Source organism: Arachis duranensis, chromosome 9 (assembly GCF_000817695.3).
Source record: "Arachis duranensis cultivar V14167 chromosome 9, aradu.V14167.gnm2.J7QH, whole genome shotgun sequence".
Lineage (NCBI taxonomy): Eukaryota > Viridiplantae > Streptophyta > Magnoliopsida > Fabales > Fabaceae > Arachis > Arachis duranensis.
The window spans coordinates 3,084,740-3,109,505 of NC_029780.3; the positions used below are offsets into that span (position 1 = coordinate 3,084,740).

Below are 24,766 nucleotides of genomic sequence, written 5' to 3' on the forward strand. Positions count from 1 at the left end.
ATTTATAGAAATTCAATTTTTATATAATAAAATAGAAGAATAGATGGTTGAAAATTTGATTTTAATATAATACAATAATAGATAGATATATTTTAAAACTCCTAAGTCCTAATCACAAAACCAAACAAAAATGTCAACAAAAACATCAATTGATAAATTGTAGGATTAGAAGTTAGAATCTTATTTGACCATATTTTTTATAAAATTATTTTTGTAAAGGTTTGATTTTCTAAAAAATTAAAAGCAAGGTTATTAACATTTTCATAAATGCCATTATTATAAAGAATATTTGTTTTAGTGAAGAGCGAAGTTAAATGGCTAATTTCATTTAGTAACGTTTTTTTTCTTAACGTGATAATTATATTTGTTTATTTCTGAAATTTGGCAAAAAATTTTAAAATATTTTTAAATTTTATTTTAAAAATTTTTAATTTGTGTTAAATATATTTTTTATAACTAAATTTTAAAAAAGTTTAAGATCAATTTAGAATTAATATTTAACAGTGATAAAATTTTATATTTTGATTTATTTATATTTAAAGTTTTTTTATAAAATTATTATTGGATTAATTTTAATTTTTTAAAAAATATAACTGTTAAATGTATATTTAATGCAAATAAAAATTTGGGTAAAAACACCTAAATAAACCAGGCTGAGAAATTTTTTACCCAAATCAGCGAAAACCAAAATTTTTTCAGCAATCAACCAATGATCATAATAATGTAATTCGAATCAACATGATTCGAACCAAGATTGTAAGTAATTCGAAACAACTTGCTTCGAACTAGGTTTAAATGGTGTTGCATGTAATTCGAATCAAGTTGTATCGAATTAGAGAAGAGTAAATCGAAGTGACTTGATTCGAATTACTAGGGTTACGTGAGTTTAGGGAGTTCGAATAATGTTGATTCGAATTATTCAATTTTGGTGACATTAGGTAATTCGAATTAAGTTGATTCGAATTACTAGTGAGTTGCCTATATAAGGAGTTCGAACCAAGCTCATTCGAATCAGTTTTCCTTCCTCATACCCCACCAAATCTCAGAGAAAACGACCCAGAATCTGTTCGGGTAAGAACTCGAGAGGCATATTGACGAGATGGGGGACGATCCGGGAAGGCTGTATCGTTTGGATGGAGTCGTTCATATCGCCGGGTGATCAACGACGAGGTTAGTGGTTTTTGTTAGTGGTATATGTTTAGTGGTTTTTGTTGTTAGAATATGTTAATGGTTTATTGAAATGGTATTGCTAGTGGTTTATATAAGTGGTATTGCATGCGGTTTTGTATAGTGGTTTTCTATGTGGTTTTGTTGATGGTTTTGTTTATTGGTTTTTGTTGTTAGTATATGTTAATGGTTTATTGAAGTGGTATTGCTAGTGGTTTATATAAGTGGTATTGCATGCGGTTTTGTATCGTGGGGTTCTATCCGGTTTTGTTGATGGTTTTGTTTAGTGGTTTTTGTTGTTAGTATATGTTAATGGTTTATTGAAGTGGTATTGCTAGTGGTTTATATAAGTGGTATTGCATGCGGTTTAGTATAGTGGTTTTCTTTGCGATTTTGTTGATGGTTTTATTTAGTGGTTTTTGTTGTTAGTATATGTTAATGGTTTATTGAAGTGGTATTGCTAGTACTTTATTAAAGTGGTATTGCTAGTGGTTTATATAAGAGGTTTTGCATGCGGTTTTGCTGATGGTTTATGTTAGCAGTTTATTAGCTGTTTATGTCCTGATTTGTATTTGTAACCGGTTTTTGAATCTGTTCTAATCATGTGGTCCGTGTATTGCGCAGCCCCGGCGTTGCATATCGAGTATGCGGCGCCAGCAGGGAATGCGGCTCGATGAGTGGTACGTTCCGTACTTGCAGATGGCCAGATTATACCATCTTGCGAGACTAAACGACAGATGGTTCCGACTAGACGAGCCGCTTGTGAGTGCATTCGTCGAAAGGTGTTGTCTGGTACCCAGCTGGGCCTCGGCTTCTCTCCCCTTGCGAACAAAAAGTTCGGCCAAACGACCATACGTTGCTTTCACCAACGAACATACAGGAAGGTTCCTCACACCCTTGAGGATTGAATTCACACACTCGGAAATATTCGTCGTCATGTGACCGAATCTCCGGCCCTCATCGCAATATTGTGTCCACAATGAATACTCAATTCGATTTGCCCAATCACACATCGCCGGATCTTCCGAGCGAAGAATATCAAACCAGTAATCGAACTCAACCTCGGTCTTAGCATAGGCAGCGTTCACGAGAAGCCTCCTTGCGTCTTTACCCTTGAAGGTTAGGGCAAAATTTGCTGCAATGTGTCGAATGCAGAAAGTCCGGTACGCAACGGGAGGCAGCCAGCTCCCGTCGGGAGCCTCAAGCGCGGCCTTGATGCCGTTATGCCTATCAGAAATAACGAGCAGACCTGGCTGTGGTGTAACGTGCTGACGGAGGTGGGAGAGAAAGAATGACCACGACTCAGCATTCTCACCCTCGACTAGTGCAAATGCAACAGGGAGTATGTTGGAATTCTCGTCCTGTGCAATTGCAATAAGTAAAGTACCCCCATACTTGCCATATAGATGGGTCCCATCAATACTTACCAATGGCTTGCAATGACGAAATGCCTCAATACATGGTGGAAAAGTCCAGAACAGTCTGTGAAAATAAGCCTTAGATTCGTCCAGCTGTCCCCCAACTCGAACAGGGCTAGTCTGAAGAACTGCAATAGAACCAGGCATGGTGACCTGCACTCCTAACACCCACCTTGGAAGCTCATTGTAAGACTCATCACAGTCACCATAAATGAGGGCAATAGCCTTCTGCTTCGCCATCCAGACCCTCCTGTAGGTAGGCATAAACCCATAGTGTGAGGCAGTCGCATTTAGGAGCACATTGATACTGACGGATGCATCGGCCCTAACCATTGGCATAATGAATGCCGATATCACATGATAATCCAAACTCCTGTGATCGCTGGAGATAGAGCTGGCCAGACAAGTATGCGGTCCATTGTACCGTTTGACCTCCCAAATGCCCTTACGCTGCCGGAGACTCAGCCGAATCAACCATGTGCACCCATTCCCGAACTCAGAACACTTGCCAACATAACAGCGATAATCAGACTCCACTACCTTATACTGTACACCTCGGCGGATGCTATAAGTCTTCACACTTAACAGTGCATTCTCCTTATCCTGAAATTGCTGACCAACCTGGAACTCTGTCATACCAGCTGACCCTTCTGCATCTCTAGCGCCAAACCCAACAGGCTCCCCAGGTACCCCCGCCTGCCTCATGGCATCCAGGTCCAAAGATGAAAAATGTGGAGGGTACTACTGTGTGCCAGAGCTAGAACCACGACCCCCACCGGCAGGCTCACTCGCTCCAATATCACCGCCACTGTCATTAGCAATCATATCCGGCTCGACATCATCATCCTCTAGATCATCAAACAATCCATTTACAGCCCCAGCCGGTGCAGCACATTGTACAGAGGTAGGTACAAGTTTCGCTGTTCCAACCTCGTCGCCAACAATGCCGTTGAGATCAACAGCGAACGAAGGGGAGGCGACATGCAGGGCGGGTGGCTCGTACGCAGGGACTGAGGAAGATGCAACGGCAGGTCTTGAGCTATAACCGGCAACCGTCGCTAAAGTGTTGGTATTCCGGTTCGAACCCCCCGAGCTTGACACCACATCAACCAGCTTTGCCAACAGCTCCGGTGTCCTCACTTCGGGAAACTGCCGGCGACAAAGAAATATGACCTGCAAGTCCTCATCACTCCCAATCGTGAAACAATCATACTTCACGCTATCTTGGAGCACCGTGATTGGAATGCGATAGAAAAACTTCTTAACCCTTTTCACACCATCCAGACCAAGTTTCAGCAGTACAGACCTAGCAAGGTCATCATAGCTCGTCGTAGAACTCACGATAATACAAAGAGGATTCTTATTGGTGAACTTGACACTGGAACGAGTTTTCCTCTTAATCGATCCTCTGTGGTGAACCAACACTATAAAACTGTCCTCACCAGCCATATGACCCCTCAATAATGAGAGCTACTCACGTTCATCACATATATATACAGGTCTGGAACATAATAATTCGAAACAACCTAATTCGCACTATATATACATAATTCGAATAAACTAAACTCGAATTATGTATACTTCTTCTTTCATAGTAATTCGAATCGACCTAATTCGAATTATGTTTACGTCTTTTCCCCTAGTAGTTCGAATCGACTAGATTCGATTTAACAATGCATAATTCGGACCTTCTTGATTCGAATTACATGCAATTCTTTTTATACCTAGTTCGAAGCAAGTTGTTTCGAATTACTTGCAATCTTGGTTCGAATCAATTTGATTCGAATTACATTATTATGGTCATTGGTTGATTGTTGAAAAAATTTTGGTTTTAGCTGATAAAAAATTGTTCAGTCTGGTTTATTTAGATTTTTTACCCTAAAATTTTTTTAAAATAAAATTAAAATAAACCAAATTTAAGATATTTTAAAACTTTTGATAAAGAGACAAACAAAAATATTCTTTAACTTAAAAATAAAATAAAATAAAAAATTAAAATTAAGGTGAAATTGATTTTACGTAAAATTGATACTTAAAAGTTTTTAAATGATTTAATTGATTTTACTAAATTTTTACGCGGAGTGGATTCCACCTCACCAAAATTTTACTTCTTACCCGACTTCACTCGTCACTGACTCAGTTATCCAAAATCCAAATCATAGCAAATCGCAAGCCAATTGCGCGGTTCCTTTCTCTAGTTTTCGCCCTCTTTTATTTATACTTCTCATTTTAAATTTTAAATTTTAAATACAGCTGCTACTGCTGCCGTCAAAACTCACCACCACGGCCCCACCGCTCTCCACTCGCCGGCAGCTTCCTCTGTTTTAGACCACCCAGGTACCGTTGTTACACCTCTTGTTTCTCGTAATTGATTTTGTTCATATTTGATTCATACGTAAGTTTATCTGATCATTGTTAGAATCTTAGTCCTTTAAGCGGAACCAACCAAGAGTTGAGTTGATTCGAAAAATTGATTCCTTCATTTTCCCTAAATTGTAACCCTAACCCTAGGTCTAACTCAAACCCTCTCTCCAGATACAAAATTGACAAAAGGCAAAAGAATCAACATGGATAGGATCAGTTGCTTACCGAACTATATCCTTTGCGAAATTCTCTCATACCTCCCAACAAAACAAGCTGGATCCACCAGCGTCCTCTCTCGCAGATGGCGCCACGTTTGGAAGGATCTGCAAGTCATTGACATACATGAAAGACACTTTCGGGATGAAGATCCATTTGATTCTTACGTCAATGCTATTCTAACTCAGCGCAATGCAGATTACTCCATCGAAAAGTTCCGCCTCGCATGCGAAACGAATTCAACGGATCTCATCTTAACATGGCTTGATGCCGTCATTGGCCCCCATCTCCGGGAACTATATCTCATCCTTCATGTAAATATAAGGTTTGGACTCAAGTTGCCTGAAGCCATATTCACTTGTCCATTACTCAAGTCCCTTGTTTTGAAAAGTGAAATTTCTTTGAATTATGGTCCAGAGTTTCCAAATGTTTATCTTCCATCCCTCAAGAACCTAAAGCTAAAGTTGTTTATCCCCTATGTGCACCCCAACAAGATTTTATCTGGCTGCCCTGTTCTTGAAAATCTTACGCTCATTCTCGACAATACCCCAGATTCTCGTAATGTTTATGTACCTACAATCCAGATGCCTCGGACATTGAAAAGTTTAACCTTTGAAGATGACACTATCGTGCTTGATGAGATTTACCATCGTGTGATAGACACGCCTTCTCTTGAATACCTCGATATGAAAATAACCATCGCAAAGAACTCAGAGCTACAGGTTTCGTTTAGCAGTTTCCCTAACATGGTGGAGGCACATCTTAATATTATTGATCATGGACGTGTTGAGCATGGCGCTTGGGTGTCCGACCTTTTCCGGGCACTCCGCGAAACAAAATTGTTGGCATTGAGATATTACACAACACGGGTAACATGCTTATCATAATCCCATGATTCCTCAAGCTAAATGTTTGATGTAAATCGATAATTTGAATTTATAACTATAATTGCGAATTAGGAATTATATTTGATATCTAGTTATCTTTTATACAGTGCTTATTTAGTGCTCCAGCTTTCAAGTTTCCAGAATTTCACCGCTTGGTCAATCTAGAGGTTGATGTTCCATGTTTCAACACAAACTTCATGCTAAACTTCCTTCATAATTGTCATGTACTTGAAGTTCTTGTAGTTGGTATTTGGACGGTATGAGTACATTTCAATTTAAAACTGAAAACTAGTGTCTCTATTTCTTTTTGTTGTTTGCCTGCATATATTGATAAGTGTTGTTTCCTGTGATCAGGGATTTGATTCTTACACGATGGAGTATAATGGGCCAACACCACCAACCATGGTTCCCAATTGTGTGACATCACATCTCAAGAGTGTTGAGTTTAGAGCATATCAAGACACTGCAGATGAGCGTGAATTTATTGTATATCTTTTACAAAAAGGACTTGTTTTGAAGACAGTGACAATTTCTATTGAACCTGATTTCGGTCAAGAGACAAAGTACGAATTTGTCAGGGAATTATATGCTATACCAAGGGTCTCTACAACATGTCAGCTAAATATTTGGCCATAATTCCATTTAACATGGTATGAACTCCCACTATCTCTATTCTCTGTTATTCGTTGTTCAAAGCTGTTGACAAAATATCATGTTAGATAGAGGCTTAAAAGTTTCAAAATTATTTGTTGAGTCAAATTTAGGCCAGTGTTCCACCTAAATTATTAAAATATTTGTTGATGCTTATGAATAAATTTGTTTGATGCCCTGTTCCTTGAGAAATTATGAACATAGTATCTGTGGTTTGGATTTGTTAACTTTGATATTGAAAAGTATTTTCATTTCTCGAATTCATCCTTAAAAAGTCTGTTTTTTTAGTCTCTTATCCTTGGAAATTTATATATGCTCTTTAATGCTTTGAGTTGCATATATGTATTTGTGATGCAGGTTGATGGCATTACTTCTAATAGTTGATAGCAAGTTAACAACTCTACAATCAGATCAACTGCAAAACGATTTTGGATGCATGATTAGGATATGAATCATGTTTTTATTTTTTACTTTTCTGCGAGTCTTTTTTCGCTTAATTTATTGAGCAATTCATAATTATTTGTTCTTATACTATGTTTTTGAGAATTGTTGAGATAATTTATTTTCTCCAACGAAATGCTTTTTGCATGCACTTGTTTTGAAAAAAGAGTTAGAGGTAATTTTTCATTTTTTTTTATTTAGTTTGTTTGCTTGTTGGTCATATTAATTAAAAGAAACCTTTTATTTTCAACTCTACTCTAACTGGTTTTTAGAAGCACAACTAAACAATTCAAAGATTAACAGAAGTTTTCTTTTCCCAGAACATATTTTATAAATATTATAAATTAGATACTAAATTAGTTGTTACAAATTACATATATTTATTATATAGTGATTGATTTTTTATGTATACATAATATTTTTGATATTGTATATATTTTCATTATTTTGTATGCTTTTAAAATAGAAAAATTATGCCAATAAATTATAGTTTAAATGGCATATTCTCCTTATACTCACTCATCTAAGAGGTCATGGGTTCGAATTTTTCAATCTTTGATAAAAAAAAATAGAAAAATTATTTGTCGGTTACAGTACAAAAATTTTAAGATTAAATGGAAATATTTATATTAAGATTTTATCTCTTCAAATATTTATATTTGAACAATACTGATAGGTGAATTTGCAGATATTACTTATTATTCAGGAGTAAAATTTCTAAGTTCATTTAGTCTTGTATTAAAACCGAATTGGACTAATGCAATTCAACATGAGAGAAACTTTGTTGCAATTCAACCGAATATTAATTTTTCTTGTGGTACATTTTGGATTGGAATATTGGATTATTTTTGTCATACATTTTGATCAAATCTAATTTGGATTTGATTAAATTTGTAATTTTATAAATTAAAAAATGAGAAATATACGTAACAATTAATCTCAATATCAAATCTTAAATAACTAATAATGTCATAACAAATTTTAAAAATATCTTGAAATGAAATGTTACAGTTCTTTTATCTTAAAAAATTAATAATAGTATAGTAATAAAAATAAAATTATAGTTTGATTAAAATAAATAAATAAATATTTTTTTAAATTCATAAAATAATAATAATATATAAATAAGACAAATGCATAACAAATTGAACATATTATAATTAAAATTTTAAACATAATAATGAAATAATAATGTTATATTATGTTGTGCGATTTGAATCAGTTTTAAGAAGTAAATTCAAAAGCTAATCTAATTTGCGTATTTATCAAAAATAAAATTCAATCAAATCTAAATTATACAATTTTACTCGATTTTTTTATTTAAATTACATCGGATGGATGAGTTAATTTTAAATTAGTTTGAATACGAAGGATTGAACCCCTAATTATAATAAAAATAACTAAAACATATGTAAATATTATTAAGTTTATTCAAAAATATTCCCTAGAGATGAGGCTCAAAGTCATTTTGTTCATTAAAAAATTTAGAACAAAGTCTAATAAAAGGAAATAAAATGGATAAAAAATTAGTGATTCATATATAATAGTATTTGAGAGAAACAATTATTAAAACCAAAAAAAGCAATTTACTTAGTTCAAAGTTTAATTCAAAAGATAAGAAAGAATTACCAACAAAATAAAAAAAAAGAACTATGCTATAAAGAATCTTTTTTATTTTTAAAATTAGATTATTAATAGTATTTTTTTGAATTGTAGACTATTGTGATGTTTTTTTTAAATGTGAGAGGTAGAAAAACTAAACCGTACAAAAATTAGACCTTTAGAATTTTGTATTCGAAACTTTTAATTTATATTTAAAAAATTTATGATTTATTTATCTTCTACAATTTTAAAAAACACCAAAATTTATAATGTTGAGATATATCACTCATCCCATTTTTATGTAAAAAAAATTAATCGTAAATTAGTTTTGGTAATATATAAATTAATTAAATTAAATAAAATCATTAAAGCGAGTTTTCTAGGTTATTATAATTTAAGTTTACAGTCATTGATTTTTAAAATGTTGAATGTATGAAATTGATAATAATTTATATTATTAATTATTTAGTATTATTAATTATTAATTGAAAATATATCAATAATTTATTTTATATGTGTATATTATTTTAATATTTAATAAATTAAAAATATATTTAAAAATATACTATATCAGCTTTATCATCAAATACAAAAATTTTATTTTAATATAATATATACAATAATAAATAGGTAGATTTTAAAACTCCTAATCACTAAAACTAAACAAAAACGACAACAACAAAATATTAATTGATAAATGAGAGGATTAGAACATTATTTGACCATACTTTCAAATTTTTTTAAAGATTTCTTAAAAATTAAAAGCTGTATATTGTCCATGTTATTTTTATTTTGGAAAAGTATAGGGTTACCAACATATTATCTGCTAACTTATTACTAACATAATTAATTATTATATTTTAAACACATATATAAAGAGACACATCCAGAAAATATATCTATAAAGACACTTCTATTAAACACAGCCATGAGAAATACATTTTTATTAGACACATCCACAAAGACACATCCATTAAACATAGTTATACATAAGAATTGACAGATATTGGCATAAATACTGTTGGTAACGTAGCAGAACCGTTTTATTTTTTATTTAAAAAAAATGTTCACTTGTACTTCTGACCCAACTTCACAAATCGCAAGCCAGTTGCCCGGTTCCTCTCTTTAGTTTTCCTTTCCCTCTCTTTTATCGTTCCTATTTTAAATTTAAATACAGCTGCCGCCGCTGCCGTCAAAACTCACAACCACGGAGCCACCGCTCTCCACTCGCCGGCAGATCACGGCACCGCTGGTACACCTCTTCTTTATCGAAATTAATTTTGTTTACATTTGATTCATATCTTCTTTCAGTTTCCTTTTCTTATTTATCTGATCGTTGTTAGAATCTTAGTCCTTAAGCGGAACCAACCAAGAGTTAAATTAATTCCGTCGTTTTTCCTAAATTCTAACCCTAACCCTAAGTTAACTCTAACCCTTTCTCCAGATACAAAATTGACAAAAGGCGAATCCATCAACATGGATAGGATCAGTTACTTACCGAACACTATCATTTGCGACATTCTCTCGTACCTCCCAACAAAACAAGCTGTATCCACCAGCATCCTCTGTCACAGTTGGCGCCATGTTTGGAAGGATCTCCAAGTCCTTGACATAGATGATAGACCCTTTGGGTCCTCTGGGAAAGCCAGCTTTGATTCTTTTGTCAATGCTATTCTAGCTCAGCGCAATGCAGATTCGTACCCCATCGAAAAGTTTCGCCTCACTTGCGAAAAATTTGAAGAGGATCCTATCCCAACATGGCTTAATGCCGTCATCGGCCCCCATCTTCAGGAACTGTATCTCAGTCTTAATGTAATGTTTGGAACCAGCATGCCTAAAGCCATATTCACTTGTACATCACTTAAGTCCCTTGTTTTGAAACGTGATATTTCATTGGATTATGGTCCGGAGTTTCCAGATGTATATCTGCCATCCCTCAAGAACCTAGAGTTGGATATCGCCCATGTGAACAACAAGCTTTTATCTGGATGCCCTGTTCTTGAAAATCTTAAGCTCATTCTACTTGACATGGCCCCAGAACGTTATGTTTATACACCTACAATTCAGATGCCTCAGACATTGAAGAGTTTAACCTTTGAAGATTACAGTATCATGTGGGAAGAGATTAACCATCGTGTGATAGACACACCATCTCTTGAATACCTCTATTTGAAAATAGTGACCTCGGGGGTTGTTGAGCTACAGGTTTCGGCTAGCTATTTTCCCAACATGGTGGAGGCACATCTTGATATTGAGGAAGAACAGTCACATCTTGATATTCACGGTGAACCTGTTGAACATGTCTGTTTGGTCCCCATGCTTCTCCAGGCACTTCGTGAAACAAAGTTGTTGGCATTGAAACCTTACACAACACGGGTAATATGCTTATTATAATCCCATGATTCCTCAAGCTTAATGTTTGATATAACTCGATAATTTGAATATATAACTATAATTTTGAATTAGGAATTATATTTAATATCTAGTTATCTTCTACACAGTGCTTATTTAGTGCTCCAGCTTTCAAGTTTCCAGAATTTCACCGATTGCTCAATCTAGAGCTTGATGTTCCATTTTTCAACACAAACTTCCTGCTAAACTTCCTTCACAGCTGTCATGTACTTGAAGCTCTCGTAATTCGTATTTGTAAGGTATGAATGCATTTCAAGTTAAATCTAGTGTCTCTATTTACTTTTTATTGTTTGCCTGAGTCTAATGAGAAGTGTTGTTTTTTGTTATCAGGAAGTCTATGTCCGCACCATGGACTATAATGGACCAACACCACCAACCATGGTTCCCAGTTGTGTAACATCACATCTCAAGAGTTTTGAGTTTAGAGAATATCAAGACGCTGCAGATGAGCGTGAATTTATTGCATATCTTTTAAAAGGAGGACTTGTTTTGAAGACAGTGACAATTCATCTTAAATCTGATTTCGACCTAGTGACAAAGTACAATATTGTCAAGGGTTTATCTGCTATACCAAGGGGCTCTACAATATGTCAGTTAAATTTCGTTGATTAAAATCCCATTTAACATGGTATGAACTCACACTATTTTAGGGTCGTAGAGTTTTATATTATTAAAGTTGCACAACATTGAGTCAATTATGAGTTAAACCCCAAAGTAGTCCCTAAGATTCACGAAATGCACTGATTTGATCCTTGACTTTTCAATTGCACTATTTATATCCTCGAAATTGAAAAAAATGCACCTATTTGGTCCCTTCCCATTTTTCCGTCCAAACTGCTTCCTGGCGGCAGTGATGTGTGGCAATGGATTACCACGCTAGTACTCAGTGACGCCGTTTTTTTCAAACTACTAAATTCATTCAAAGCAGCCTCCACCAGATTGCTATTGTTTCCATCAACAAAAGCAGAGAGAAAGAAGAACGGTTACTCTTTTTCCTCATGGCCTTCATGTTCCTCTGCTGATTTTCAGAGCGCTTTCTTCTTGTTTTCAACCTCCTCATCGTCTGCAACTCCTTCCTCTTCCTCCACTCCTCCTCTGTCTCCGTTGGAAGGGAACATGTTCTTATCAGATTTGTTGTGCAAGGCATTGGCATGTTATGAGAGTAACCCCCAATATCTTAATTATTATTATTGCTGTTGTTATTATCTTCATCTCTGATGAGGGGGCTTTGAGAATGAGAATTTGGGTATTGATGTTGTTCTCTTGATCTTCTTCGGTGTTGGGTCCACACCAAAACGACCGTTCATTAAAAGACCAAGGCTCATCTCAATCTCTTGTTCTGCATCTCCAACACCATGGCGATGTTGTTGTTGTAGCTCATATGGTGATGATGGTTCACGGACATGAACCTTTTTAGCAGATCTCTTGGGAAATCACTCCTGCGAGTTCTGCTGTTCTCTCTTTTCTCAACAACTTGTGCCATTGAAGAATTTGGGATTGAAACAACAAAAAAGAAGAAAAAAAGATTACCTTAGCTTTTTCAGGGAAGTAAGAATACTGATGAACCAAAAGAGAAACAAGGTCGAACCAAATGATTTTTGTACCCATGCAGTGAGTGAAAACGAACAGGGAAGAAAACAAACAGGGAAGGAGAAGAAGAAGAAAAAGTTCTGCGGTTAGGGTTAAAAAGGGGCTTAGGGACCACATTGGGTTAAACACTTTCAATTGACACTCTAGCATGGCAATCTATTGCCACATCACTGCCGCCAGGAAGCAATCTGGACGGAAAAACGGAAAGGGACCAAATAGGTGCATTTTTTCCAATCTCGAGGACATAAATAGTGCAATTGGAAAGTCAGGGATCAAATCGGTGCATTTCGTGAATCTTAGGGACTATTTTGGGGTTTAACTCAGTCAATTATAGGGCCAGTGTTCCACCTAAATTTTTGAAATATTTGTTGATGCTTGTGAATACTTCTTACCGAATATCATCCTTATGAATAAATTTGTCTAGGGCCCTGTTCCTTGAGAAATAATGAAATATGCACTTGAACATTATCGGTGGTTTGGATTTGCTAACTTTCATATTGACAATGACAAGTATTTTCAATTCTTTGTTTCATGCATAATTTTTTTTTGGTCCCTCAAAACCTTGGAAATTTATATATGCCGTTTAATGCTATGATTTGCATAAGCTCTTGAATATATCGATTTATGATGCAGGATGATGGCATCTCTACTCTCTCGGAAAACTGCCAAACGTTTGCTTGTTTTATGGTTATGTTCACAAAACATGTGGGCTACTATTTAACCGTGTTGCTAGATTAAACCACTCTATAGTATATTTTGTGTATGAATTTCTGTTTTTGAAGGAAGTTGGTAAGTTAAGACTAAGTTATCCACTGCATATTGTTTTACATTTTTGACGTTATCTATGGTTCTATATTTCTCTATTTTTAAGTTGGATTATTTTTTGTGATGGGCAAAAGTATGCATGGTTAATTAGGACTAGATGCCATGATTTGGCAGAAAATAACATGTCCATTTTTGAATTTGTTAATATTTTTCAATAATATCTTTGGAATCTTACTAACTATTAGTTTGCGTGAAACAAAGCTAAGAGTATGTTATACAATAATTATAGATCAAAGAAATCAAATTGATTTTCTATATTTCTTTTATAATAAAATTTTGTATTCAAGTCATTTAACCAATTAAGTTTAACTAAGTTGTTATAACCTAATTCAGTTTAATGCGCGAATACCTCTAACAACCTTTTGACTTAACGCAATTGTCTTTTATATGCAGATTTTCTATTTTTTTCAAATATTTTTGGCATTTTCTGTGTTCTCTTTTTTCTTTGCGTACTCTTCCTTCTCTTTGTTAAATAAAAAAATCATGAAAGTGAAAAATAAAAAAAATTTCTGACTCTTAATTGATTGCCTCCTTAGGCCTTACTAGGATATGAGTCATGTTTTTTTTTTTCACTTTTCTGTGAGTCTTTTATTGATTAATTTATTGAGCAATTCATCATTATTTTTATCTTTTATTTGTTTTTAATTTTTTATCCTTTATTTTTTAGAATTGTTATGATCATTTATTTTCTCCAGGCGAAGTGTTTTTTCGATGCACTTGTTTTGAGGTAGAGGTAACTTTTCATTTTTTTTTGTTAAATTTAGTTTGTTGTTTTTGGTGTTGGTTCACTTGTTGTGGACTTGTGGGTCATATTAATTAAAAAACTTTTTATTTTCTACTCTAACAAGTTTTTAGAATAAGTGTTATTATTTGAGAAAATATTTTATAAATATTAAAAATGTTTATTAAATTAGTAATTACATATTTACATATATTTATATATATTTTATTAACTATATCGTATATAAAAAATTAATTATTAAATTAGTTATTACAAACAAACACCCTTGGTTATTCTTCAAATCCTAAACCAGGAAACCTACACCTGAGACAAACTTGAGAAAGCGAAACCATCAATCATGAAGATGGATAGGATCAGTTTGTTACCGAACTCTATCCTTTGTGACATTCTCTCATACCTCCCAACAAAAGAAGCTATATCCACCGGCATCATCTCTCGCAGGTGGCGCCATGTTTGGAAGGATCTCCAAGTCCTTGACATAGAGGATATACCCTTTTGGTCCCCTCGGGGATATCTGTTTGATCCATATGTGACTGCTATTCTATCTCAGCGCAGTGCAGATTACCCTATTAAAAAGTTTCGCCTCACTCCCTCTAGAAGTTCAGAGGATCTCATCTTAACATGGCTTGATGCCGTCATTGGTCCCCATCTTCAGGAACTCTATCTCCGCATTGGTTTAATGAGAGCAATCAAGTTGCCTGAATCCATATTCACTTGTGTATTACTCAAGTCCCTTGTTTTGAGACATGGTATATATTTGGATAATTATCCAGAGTTTCCAAATGTTTATCTGCCATCCCTCAAGAACCTACACTTGGATCCCGTCGACGTAGACCCCAGCAAGCTTTTATCCGGCTGCCCTGTTCTTGAAAATCTTAAGCTCATTCTACAGAAGACGACCCGAGAAGGTTCTTATGTTTATGCACCTACAATCCAGATGCCTCGCACATTGAAAAGTTTAACCTTTGAAGATTACACTAGCTTGATGGAAGAGATTAACGTTCGGGAAATATACACTCCATTTCTTGAATACCTGCGTGTGAGAACAGTGGCCTCCCCGAAGCTACAGGTATCAGTTATCAATTTTCCCAACATGGTGGAGGCACATCTTGATTTTTATCATGAACGTGTTGAGCATGGGGCTTGGGTGCCCAAGCTTTTCCAGGCACTCCGCGAAACAAAATTGTTGACATTGGAATATGAAACAACACAGGTAACATGCTTATCATAATCCCATGATTCCTCAAGCTAAATGTTTGATGTAACTCCATAATTTGAATTTATAACTATAATTGTGAATTAGGAATTTTATATTTGATATCTAGTTATCTTTTACACAGTGCTTATTTAGTGCTCCGGCTTTCGAGTTTCCAGAATTTCACCGTTTGCTCAAGCTAGAGGTTGATCTTCCATGTTTCAACACAAACTTCTTGCTAAACTTCCTTCATAATTGTCATGTACTTGAAGCTCTCGTAATTCATATTTTGAGGGTATGAATACATTTCAATTTGAAGCTTAAATCTAGTGTCTCTATTTCTATTTGTTGTTTGCCTGCATATATTGACAAGTGTTGTTTCCTGTTATCAGGGACATTATTCTCACCCGGAGGAGGAGTATAATGGGCCAACACCACCAACCATGGTTCCGAATTGTGTGACGTCACATCTCAAGAGTTTTGAGTTTAGAGAATATCAAGACACTGCAGATGAGCATGAGTTTATTGCATATCTTTTACAAAGAGGACTTGTTTTGAAGAACTTGACCATTCATCTTGAATCTAATTTGGACCAAGAGACAAAGTACAATATTGTCAAGGGATTATCTGCTATACCGAGGGTCTCTACAATATGTCAGCTAACTTTCAATGATAAAAATCCCATTTAACATGGTATGAACTCACACTATCTCTATCCTCTGTTGTTTGTTGATCAAAACTGTTAAGACAAAATATCATGTTGGAGTCTTAGAGTTTTATATTATTAAAGTTGCACACTAGTGAGTCAATTTTAGGGCCAGTGTTGATGCCTGTGAATACTTCTTACAGAATATGATTTTTATGAATAAATTTGTCTGGTGCCCTGTTCCTTGAGATTGACGATGACAAGTATTTCGATGACAAGTATTTTCAATTCTTTGTTTCATGCATAATTTTTTTTGGTCCCTCAACTTTGGAAATTTATATGCCGTTTAATGCTATGATGTGCATAAGCTCTTGAATATAGCGATTTATGATGCAGGATGATCGCATCTCTACTCTCTAGGAAACCTGCCAAACGTTTGCTTGTTTTATGGTTATGTTCACAAAACATGTGGGCTGCTATTTAACCGTGTTGCTAGATTAAACCACTCTATAGTATATTTTGTGTATGAATTTCTGTTTTTAAAGGAAGTTGGTAAGTTAAGACCAAGTTATCCACAGCATATTGTTTTACTCTTTTGACGTTATCTATGGTTCTATATTTCTCTATTTTTAAGTTTGATTATTTTGTTGTGATGCGCAAAAGTATGCATGGTTAATTAGGACTAGATGCCATGATTTTGTAGAAAGTGATCTTTCCGGCAATGAATTGATGAATTATATGGCACAAACATAGCAACTTTGCTTAGGCAATGCTTTGTTACCAAGTTCATAGTGTTATACCCTCACTAATTCCATGCATGTTCATCCTATCAAATCTGGCCACAATACAAGGATAGATTTAATTTAGCAACCTTCAAAAATAGTTTAGAACCTTTTAAGCAATGAATTACTCATAAACATTCGACTTATACTGAAATTGTGTGGTTAATTTTGTTGTAATGATAGATGAAAATATTTTATAGTCATTTTTTTTTTTACATCGGCCTGTTCTTATGATTATTGGATGTGATAGTAGTTCCTTTGTTGACATGACAATAAGTGATTGCATGAAATGATGAAAATTAATCTTAAAAATATATAATTGCAATAATTCTAAGTTTTATCAATTTTGAAGTTAAAATGTTTTATCAAACTTGTCGTTTAAATTAGGGTGTCTAATTTGCCAAGTGTAAAAATATGTTTGGATAAATACAATGAGATAAAATTTGGCTTTAAACTTATTTAAAGCCATGAAAATAGATAATATTATGAGAAATTGTTTTTTTTTTAATATAAGTGAGATTTATTTGTTGATATTATTCTTAGAATTAAAATATCATGTCTATTTTTAAATTTGTTAATATTATTCAATAATATCTTTGGAATTCTATTAACTATTAGTTTGCGTGAAACAAAGCCAAGAGTATGTTATACAATAATTATAGATCAAAGAAATCAAATTGATTCTCGATATTTCTTTTAAAATAAACTTTTATATCTAAATCATTTAACCAATCAAGTTTAACTAAGTTGCTATAACTTAATTCAGTTTCACCCGCCACTATCTTTAACAACCACTTAACTTAACGTGTGACTACGTATAACTGTCTTTTCTATACAAATTTTCTTTTCTTTTCTTTTCTTTTTTCAAATTTTCTCGGCCTTTTTTACATTTTTTCTCTTTTTGTGTTCTCTTCATTCTATTTTTTTCTTACGTTCTTTTCGTTCACGATTAATGCTCTTTGATTTGAATTGAAAATTTAAGATCAAATTTTTTTGAAATCAAAATGTGAAATCAAGTTTGAATTTGATTGTAATTTAGGATTTTTTATTTGTTTTTTCATTGAATCTGTTTTTGTTCCTAATTTCGTGCATTTAGAAAGATATTTTGGTTCAATTAGGAATAATTTTCAGTGTTTGTTCAATTTTTCTATGATGATGAATCATTTGTGCGAAAATGTTGATAGAGCTTATTTGGACGTCATTCTTGAAAAATATATTTTTTTAAATAATATTTTTTTAAAAGATTTCTTACAAAAGTAAAAGTGATTTTATGTTTAGATATTCCATGTAAAAATATTTTTTTTATCTATTAATTATGTTTGGGTAAAACAAGATAAAAATATATTTTTGTTCATTTATTATATGAAAAATATTTTTTTTAAGAAAAAAAAAGATCTTTTAGAAAAAATGTAAATTGTAACTTCTCAGAAAAGATTTTTTTTTATTTTTTTAGTGCTTTTACTTTTACAATTAGAAATTTGTCAAACATACTAAACAATAAAATAAATATTTTTTCATTGAAAAAATATATTTTTTATCGATTTAATAGCTCCCAAACAAACACTTAAAGAAGAAAAAGTTGCTACTTTTTCTTTTCCTTCTATTTTTTCCTCATTTTTCTCTTTTATTATTGTCATTATCATCGTCGTTGTCTTTTTTTATATGTATAACAGTTCAAATCAGAATGCACCAAAATTTCTTAACGATGACGACACACAAATTAACTCAGTCTAAAACAAATTCAAACTAAAAGTACACTTTATTTAAATCCAAAATGCACCGCAATTACTTAATGATAAGTATACACAAACAAACTCAATTCAAAATAAGTTCAGACAAAAAATGCACTTTATTTAAATTTAGAATATACCAAAATTCAAATTCAGAATGTATCGAAAGTACTTCATGATAATGGCACACAAACAAATTTAATTTAAAACAAGCACAAACCAAAAATTCCTCCTCTTCTTTCTTCTTCTTTTTTGTTTATTTTTTGTTCTTGTTTTATCTTTTCATTTACTCTTTTAACAAGAATAAAAATAAGAAAAAATCAAATAAATAAATAAAAAGAAACGCATAATGATGCAAAATTATTAGGAAGAAGAGGAGGAAAAGAAAAAAAGCAGTAACAACAATAAAAGAACGATGATGAGAAAAAAACACGCGAAGAATAAGAAAGAACGCGAAAAAAAAAGAAATTTAAAAAAAAAGAAAAAAGAGAAAAAAAAAGAGCATAAATACAAAAAAGAAAGAAAAGAAGAATAAAGAAAAGGAGAGGAAGGTTGGATCGTTTTATAAAGTTGAAGCGTGTATTTATGCTTTAATAATAAAATTCATTTTTTGTTAGGTTTTAACTAATTTAATTAAATTTGATTATAAAAAGACTTAAATGTATAGTGTAACTGTTTCTTTTATACGTATAAATTGAATTTGAAGTAAGATTTACTTATACTTTTTAGATATCAAATACGAGATGATTGTTGATTTTTTTTAATAATGTCCAACATAAGAGGCCGCATAGTTCTTTTAAAAAAAAATCTCGATGACATGATGTCGAAAATATTTGATAAGATAAACAACTAGCTCATCAAATATCTAGTTTAAAGAAGGAATAATAATATTGTTTGAAAAACATTTCAAATTCATCATTTGCATAGTTCTCTATTAGATCATTATTAATTTTCAATAATTATTTACCTAATTATTTTGTCTCTTCTTGATTTGACAATTATACATATAAACAATATTATATTTTTAGTAGTTTGAGCACTTGATAAAATTGTTAAAAATAAAATAAATTCACAATTAAATACATAATATTTTATTTTGATGACCATAGAATGATAAAAAAATGTGTCTAAAACTTTTATCTAAGGTATCCTCTTTTTATTAAAAAGAGAAATTCATAATTCTAAAAATCAAACTGAATCAAATTGAATCGGCCAGACCAACCAGATTAATCTGAAACATTTGAAATTGGTCACTTAGTTAATTCGGTTGATCTCATAAATTGCCTGTAAAAACTAATAAAAAAATTAGTAAAATCGACAGTTAATCAGTGAACTGTTAAAAACAACTAGGGTTAGAAGTGAGTCGAGTTGAGCCGAACTAGATCAAACTCAAACTTAACTCACGAAAATTAAATTTGACTCACGGCTCAACTCATTAATAATCGAGTCTATTTCGTAAGTTCAATTTCGTCTCAACAAAAGCTCAAGAACTGGCTCGAGCTCAAGAGTTGGCTCAAATAATAGGAACATAATCTATAATTCTATATCAATAAATTATAATTTATATATATTAAAAATATTAGAAAAATAAATAATGAGTTGAGCTTATTCAAACTCAAACTCGGTTCATTTAATTATGAGCTCAAATTTGATTCACTAGCTCACAATAGGGGTGCACAGACCCGACCCGGTCCGAAAGCCCGGCCCGGTCCCGAATACTTTAGGGACTAATTTGGTATGATTTCATCGGGTTTATGGTCGGGTACGGGTCTCAAAAATAGACCCGGTCATTATTTTGGGTCGGGTCCGGGCCATAGCTCGGGTCACCCGAAGTCAGCCCGGTGGCCCGGTCATCATACACAATTAATATTTTGTGTTATTAGTGATGGATCATGACTATTCTTATGTGGAATTTAAATATTGTAAACCTTAATATTTTGTGTTATTAGTCATTATAAGACTATAAGTTAATGTTTTATGTTTAGAATGCATAAGACTTTAGACTAATACATAAGATTGTGTTATTTGTATTGATTTAAATATTTGGTATTATTAGACAATATTAGTATTGATTGTGGTTATGCTTTAATATTGATTGTGGTTATGCTTTAATTTTGAAGAAGGGTTGGTTCTTGTTATATTTTTTTAAGTGAATTTTACTATGTTAACTAATGGTTGGAGTCTTAGAAATTTGGATATTTTTACATGCTAGCTTACAAGAAGGTATCAACGTAATGTAATGTTAACGGCCTGGTTTTCACCCGGTTTTTACCCGGTATAATTGTGGCCCGAAAGTGTATTGGTTTCATCGGATCTAGAACCGGGTTCGGGTCTAATAAATAGACCCGGTGTATATTTTGGGTCGGATCTGGGTCACATCAAACCCGGCTTCACCCGACCCATGTGCACTCCTAGCTCATAAGTTCAGCTTATCAAACTATTAATGAGTCAAGCTAGAAGTGGTTCATAAGCTGGTTTGATTTACTTTCAATCCTAAAAACAACCGATTTATTTAAAGATTTTCGGTTCCGTATCAACCCCTAAAAACGGCACCGTTTAATCTTAAAAAAAAGGCGCCTTTTCAATTTGGAGAACCTAGTCCCCAAACGCAGCCCGCATCTCCGCAACCACCGACCCTCTCCGTAGTCATTGCCGAGCTCTTTTCCTCCGAGAACAGGTGTCGCGTGTGGAAATCTGTCGCCGTCGTAGGAAGCTCCGTCGCCATCTTAGGAAGCTCTGTTCTGTCGCCGTTGTCGTCTCCTCTGTTCGAGCTCTTTCTCTCTTTGTCTTCGCCGGCAGTTCGCACTCCTCCGTCGTCGCCGTCACTCTCCTTCCTCTCTCGCCGCCGGTAAGCATTGTTACTTGGAATTATTTTTACTTAATTTTGTAATTCGTACTGTTGTTAATAATTTTGAGTTGCTGATTTTCAGATTTTGATAATATTTTTGTAGTTTTGTTAATAATACTGGATTTAGTGGATTATTGAATGTTTGAGTTGTTGAATGATTCTGTCAAATATTTTTTGTTGAATTAATTTCGTTCATGATTTTTTTTCTGTATGTTAAAGATAGAACAATTATAAAGTGATCAACAGTTACAAGACAATGCTGTTCAAGAATTTTAAACTGGTTTGTGATGAGTTGCCTCTTTGATTAGTTGAAAAGTTATTTGTTAATATTTTTTTTTGATAGTAGAACATTTTGTGTTTGTGACTATGTGCGTTTTGATTGTTTTTAATTATAAACTTTAATGTTTAAAATTGTTTGTAATCATCTAATATTAAAATTATAGATAAAATTATAAATAATTTTATTTAACATTTAATTAAATCAGTTGAATCCAATCGAATGATTGATCCAATAACCATTGGTTATCCTTCAAATCCTAAACCAGTAAACCCTACAGCTGAGAAAGCCAAACCATCAACCATGAAGATGGATAGGATCAGTTTGTTACCGGACTCTATCCTTTGCGACATTCTCTCTTACCTCCCAACAAAAGAAGCTGTATCCACCGGTATCCTCTCTCGCAGGTGGCGCCATGTTTGGAAGGATCTCCAAGTCCTTGACATAGAGGATAGACCCTTTTGGTCCTGTCGGGGATATCGGTTTGATTCATATGTGAATGCTATTCTATCTCAGCGCAGTGCAAATTACCCTATCAAAAAGTTTCGCCTCACTTCCTATAATAGTTCAGAGGATCTCATCTTAACATGGCTTGATGCCGTCATTGGTCCCCATTTCCAGGAACTCTATCTCTTCATTGGTTTAACGAGGAGAATCAAGTTGCCTGAATCTATATTCACTTGTGTATCACTCAAGTCCCTTGTTTTGAAACGTTATAGTCATTTGAATTATTATCCAGAGTTTCCAAATGTTTATCTGCCATCCCTCAAGAATCTAGAGTTGGATATCGTCTCTGTGGACCCCAGCAAGCTTTTATCCGGCTGCCCTGTTCTTGAAGTTCTTAAGCTCATTCTACAGAACACGACCCAAGAAGGTTTTCATGTTTATGTACCTACAATCCAGATGCCTCGCACATTGAAAAGTTTAACCTTTGAAGATTACACTAGCTTGATGGAAGAGATTAACGTTCGGGAAATATACACTCCATTTCTTGAATACCTGCATATGAGAACGGTGGCCTCGGCGAACTCTGAGCTACAGGTATCAGTTATCAATTTTCCCAACATGGTGGAGGCACATCTTGATCTTCGTCATGAAAGTGTTGAGCATGGGGCTTGGGTGCCCAAGCTCTTCAAGGCACTCCGCGAAACAAAATTGTTGGCATTGAAATATGAAACAACACAGGTAACATGCTTATCATAATCCCATGATTCCTCAAGCTAAATGTTTGATGTAACTCGATAATTTGAATTTATAACTATATTTGATATCTAGTTATCTTCTACACAGTGCTTATTTAGTGCTCCAGCTTTCGAGTTTCCAGAATTTCACCGTTTGCTCAATCTAGAGCTTGATGTTCCATGTTTCAACACAAACTTCCTGCTAAACTTCCTTCATAATTGTCATGTACTTGAAGCTCTTGTAATTTGTATTTGGAAGGTATGAATATATTTCAATTTAAAACTACTGTCTCTATTTCTTTTTCGTTGTTTGTTGTTTCGCTCAGTCGAGAAGTGTTGTTTTTTCTTATCAGCGAGCATATGCTCACCCGGTGGAATATAATGGGCCAAGACCACCAAGCATGGTTCCCAATTGTTTGACTTCACATCTCAGGAGTTTTGAGTTTAGAGGATATCAAGACTCTACAGATGAGCGTGAATTTATTGCATATATTTTACAAAGAGGACTTGTTTTGAAGACGGTGACAATTCATCTTAAATCTGATTTCGACCTAGAGACAAAGTACATTATTGTCAAGGGATTATCTGCTATACCGAGGGGCTCTCCAATATGTCAGCTTAATTTCATTGACCACAATCATGGTATGAACTGATCTCACTATCTCTATTCTCTATTGTTCGTTGATCATTGTTGACAAGATATCATGTTGGAGCCTTAAAAGTTTAAAATTATTAAAGTTTCATAACATAGGGTCAATTTTAGGCTAGTATTTCAACTAAATTCTTAAAATATTTGTTATGCTTCTGAATAAATTTGTTTGATGCCCTGTTGATAAATAATGAAATATACACTTGAACATAGCATCGGTGGTTTGGACTGGCTAACTTTGATATTGACAAGTATTTTCATTTCTCTGGTTCATCTTAAAAGTCTGTTTTTTTGGTCTCTCATCCTTGGAAATTTATATATGCTATTTGATCCTTTGAGTTGCATGTATGGCTTTGTGATGCAGGTTGATGGCAACTCTACTCTCTGGGCAGCTGACAAACGTTTGATTGTTTTACGGTTTACGTACACAAACATGTTGGCTGCAATTTGACAATGTTGCTAGATTAAAGCACTATATAGTATATATTGACTAGTGTGTATGAATTTCTGTTTTTGAAAGATGTTGGGAAGTTAAGACCAAGTTAACCACTGCATATTATTGTACTCTTCTGATGTTATCTACGGTTCAATGTTTCTATATTTTTAAGTTGGATCATTTTTTGTGATGCGTAAAAATATGCATAGTTAATTAGGACTAAATGCCATGGTTTTGCAGAGAAGTCATTTTTCTGACAATGAATTGATGATTTGTATAGCACAAACAGCAATTTTGATTACGCACTGCCACCAATTCAGATTTACATATAAATAGCATTTGATTCTTTATGGTAAATTGAATCAACTTGACTCAATTTATATATTAATAATATTTGATTCGATTTATATAGAAGTGTTCAGGACATAGGGTATAACTAATTTTAGCTTAGGACATCTGTATAATTTAAAACTGAATTCATTTTATTTGGAGGTCACACTTCTCCTTCCGATGCTCCAAAATTGTATAGGTAATGTCATAACTCAAACAATTTATTTTCACTTTCTCAGGTCTTCTAACAATATAGGTTTCTATCTGTGCAGGTTATGTATAGTCTTCCTTACCTTCAGCTGCATCGGATATGCCATGCCCTTTATACTGTGTGCAACAATTTGTTGCTGCCTACCTTGCATAATTTCTGTCTTCGG

The 24,766-nt window shown here is 33.6% G+C and overlaps 6 protein-coding genes across 9 annotated transcripts; 4 read left to right on the top strand and 2 right to left on the bottom strand.

The window, feature by feature from the left end:
• Positions 1–1,763: 1,763 nt before the first annotated feature.
• On the bottom strand, positions 1,764–3,290 carry LOC107463876 (uncharacterized). Its single transcript, XM_016082759.1, has one exon. The coding sequence runs from the start codon at positions 3,288–3,290 to the stop codon at positions 1,764–1,766; it is 1,527 nt and encodes a 508-aa protein (XP_015938245.1).
• A 36-nt stretch (positions 3,291–3,326) lies between these two features.
• LOC107463875 (uncharacterized) lies at positions 3,327–4,034 on the bottom strand. The gene has a single exon (XM_016082758.1). The coding sequence runs from the start codon at positions 4,032–4,034 to the stop codon at positions 3,327–3,329; it is 708 nt and encodes a 235-aa protein (XP_015938244.1).
• Positions 4,035–4,753: 719 nt separating this feature from the next.
• On the top strand, positions 4,754–6,710 carry LOC107463980 (F-box/FBD/LRR-repeat protein At5g53840-like). The gene is made up of 4 exons (XM_016082880.3): positions 4,754–4,922; positions 5,121–6,034; positions 6,160–6,309; positions 6,407–6,710. The coding sequence occupies exons 2-4, from the start codon at positions 5,153–5,155 to the stop codon at positions 6,686–6,688; spliced, it is 1,314 nt and encodes a 437-aa protein (XP_015938366.1). The 5' UTR covers positions 4,754–4,922; positions 5,121–5,152; the 3' UTR covers positions 6,689–6,710.
• Positions 6,711–9,870: 3,160 nt separating this feature from the next.
• Positions 9,871–13,214, top strand: LOC107463977 (FBD-associated F-box protein At4g10400-like). Its single transcript, XM_021132383.2, has 4 exons — positions 9,871–9,998; positions 10,191–11,122; positions 11,248–11,397; positions 11,489–13,214. Exons 2-4 carry the CDS (start codon positions 10,223–10,225, stop codon positions 11,768–11,770), a joined length of 1,332 nt encoding a protein of 443 aa, XP_020988042.1. The 5' UTR covers positions 9,871–9,998; positions 10,191–10,222; the 3' UTR covers positions 11,771–13,214.
• Positions 13,215–14,613: 1,399 nt separating this feature from the next.
• Positions 14,614–16,990, top strand: LOC110272347 (putative F-box/FBD/LRR-repeat protein At5g56810). 2 transcript variants are annotated; one of them, XM_016082876.3, is made up of 4 exons: positions 14,614–15,528; positions 15,656–15,805; positions 15,903–16,203; positions 16,553–16,990. In XM_016082876.3, exons 1-3 carry the CDS (start codon positions 14,653–14,655, stop codon positions 16,197–16,199), a joined length of 1,323 nt encoding a protein of 440 aa, XP_015938362.1. In that variant the 5' UTR covers positions 14,614–14,652; the 3' UTR covers positions 16,200–16,203; positions 16,553–16,990. The 2 variants fall into 2 exon arrangements, with proteins under 2 accessions (XP_015938362.1, XP_052109726.1); XM_052253766.1 differs by lacking the exon at positions 16,553–16,990 and having other exon boundaries at positions 15,903–16,329.
• A 4,259-nt stretch (positions 16,991–21,249) lies between these two features.
• LOC107463978 (putative FBD-associated F-box protein At5g56440) lies at positions 21,250–24,239 on the top strand. Of its 3 annotated transcripts, none has more exons than XM_021132378.2 (5): positions 21,250–21,516; positions 22,002–22,978; positions 23,084–23,233; positions 23,328–23,616; positions 23,988–24,239. In XM_021132378.2, exons 2-5 carry the CDS (start codon positions 22,016–22,018, stop codon positions 23,990–23,992), a joined length of 1,407 nt encoding a protein of 468 aa, XP_020988037.1. In that variant the 5' UTR covers positions 21,250–21,516; positions 22,002–22,015; the 3' UTR covers positions 23,993–24,239. The 3 variants fall into 3 exon arrangements, with proteins under 3 accessions (XP_020988037.1, XP_015938359.1, XP_020988038.1); XM_016082873.3 differs by having other exon boundaries at positions 22,062–22,978; XM_021132379.2 differs by having other exon boundaries at positions 22,074–22,978.
• Positions 24,240–24,766: the final 527 nt, after the last annotated feature.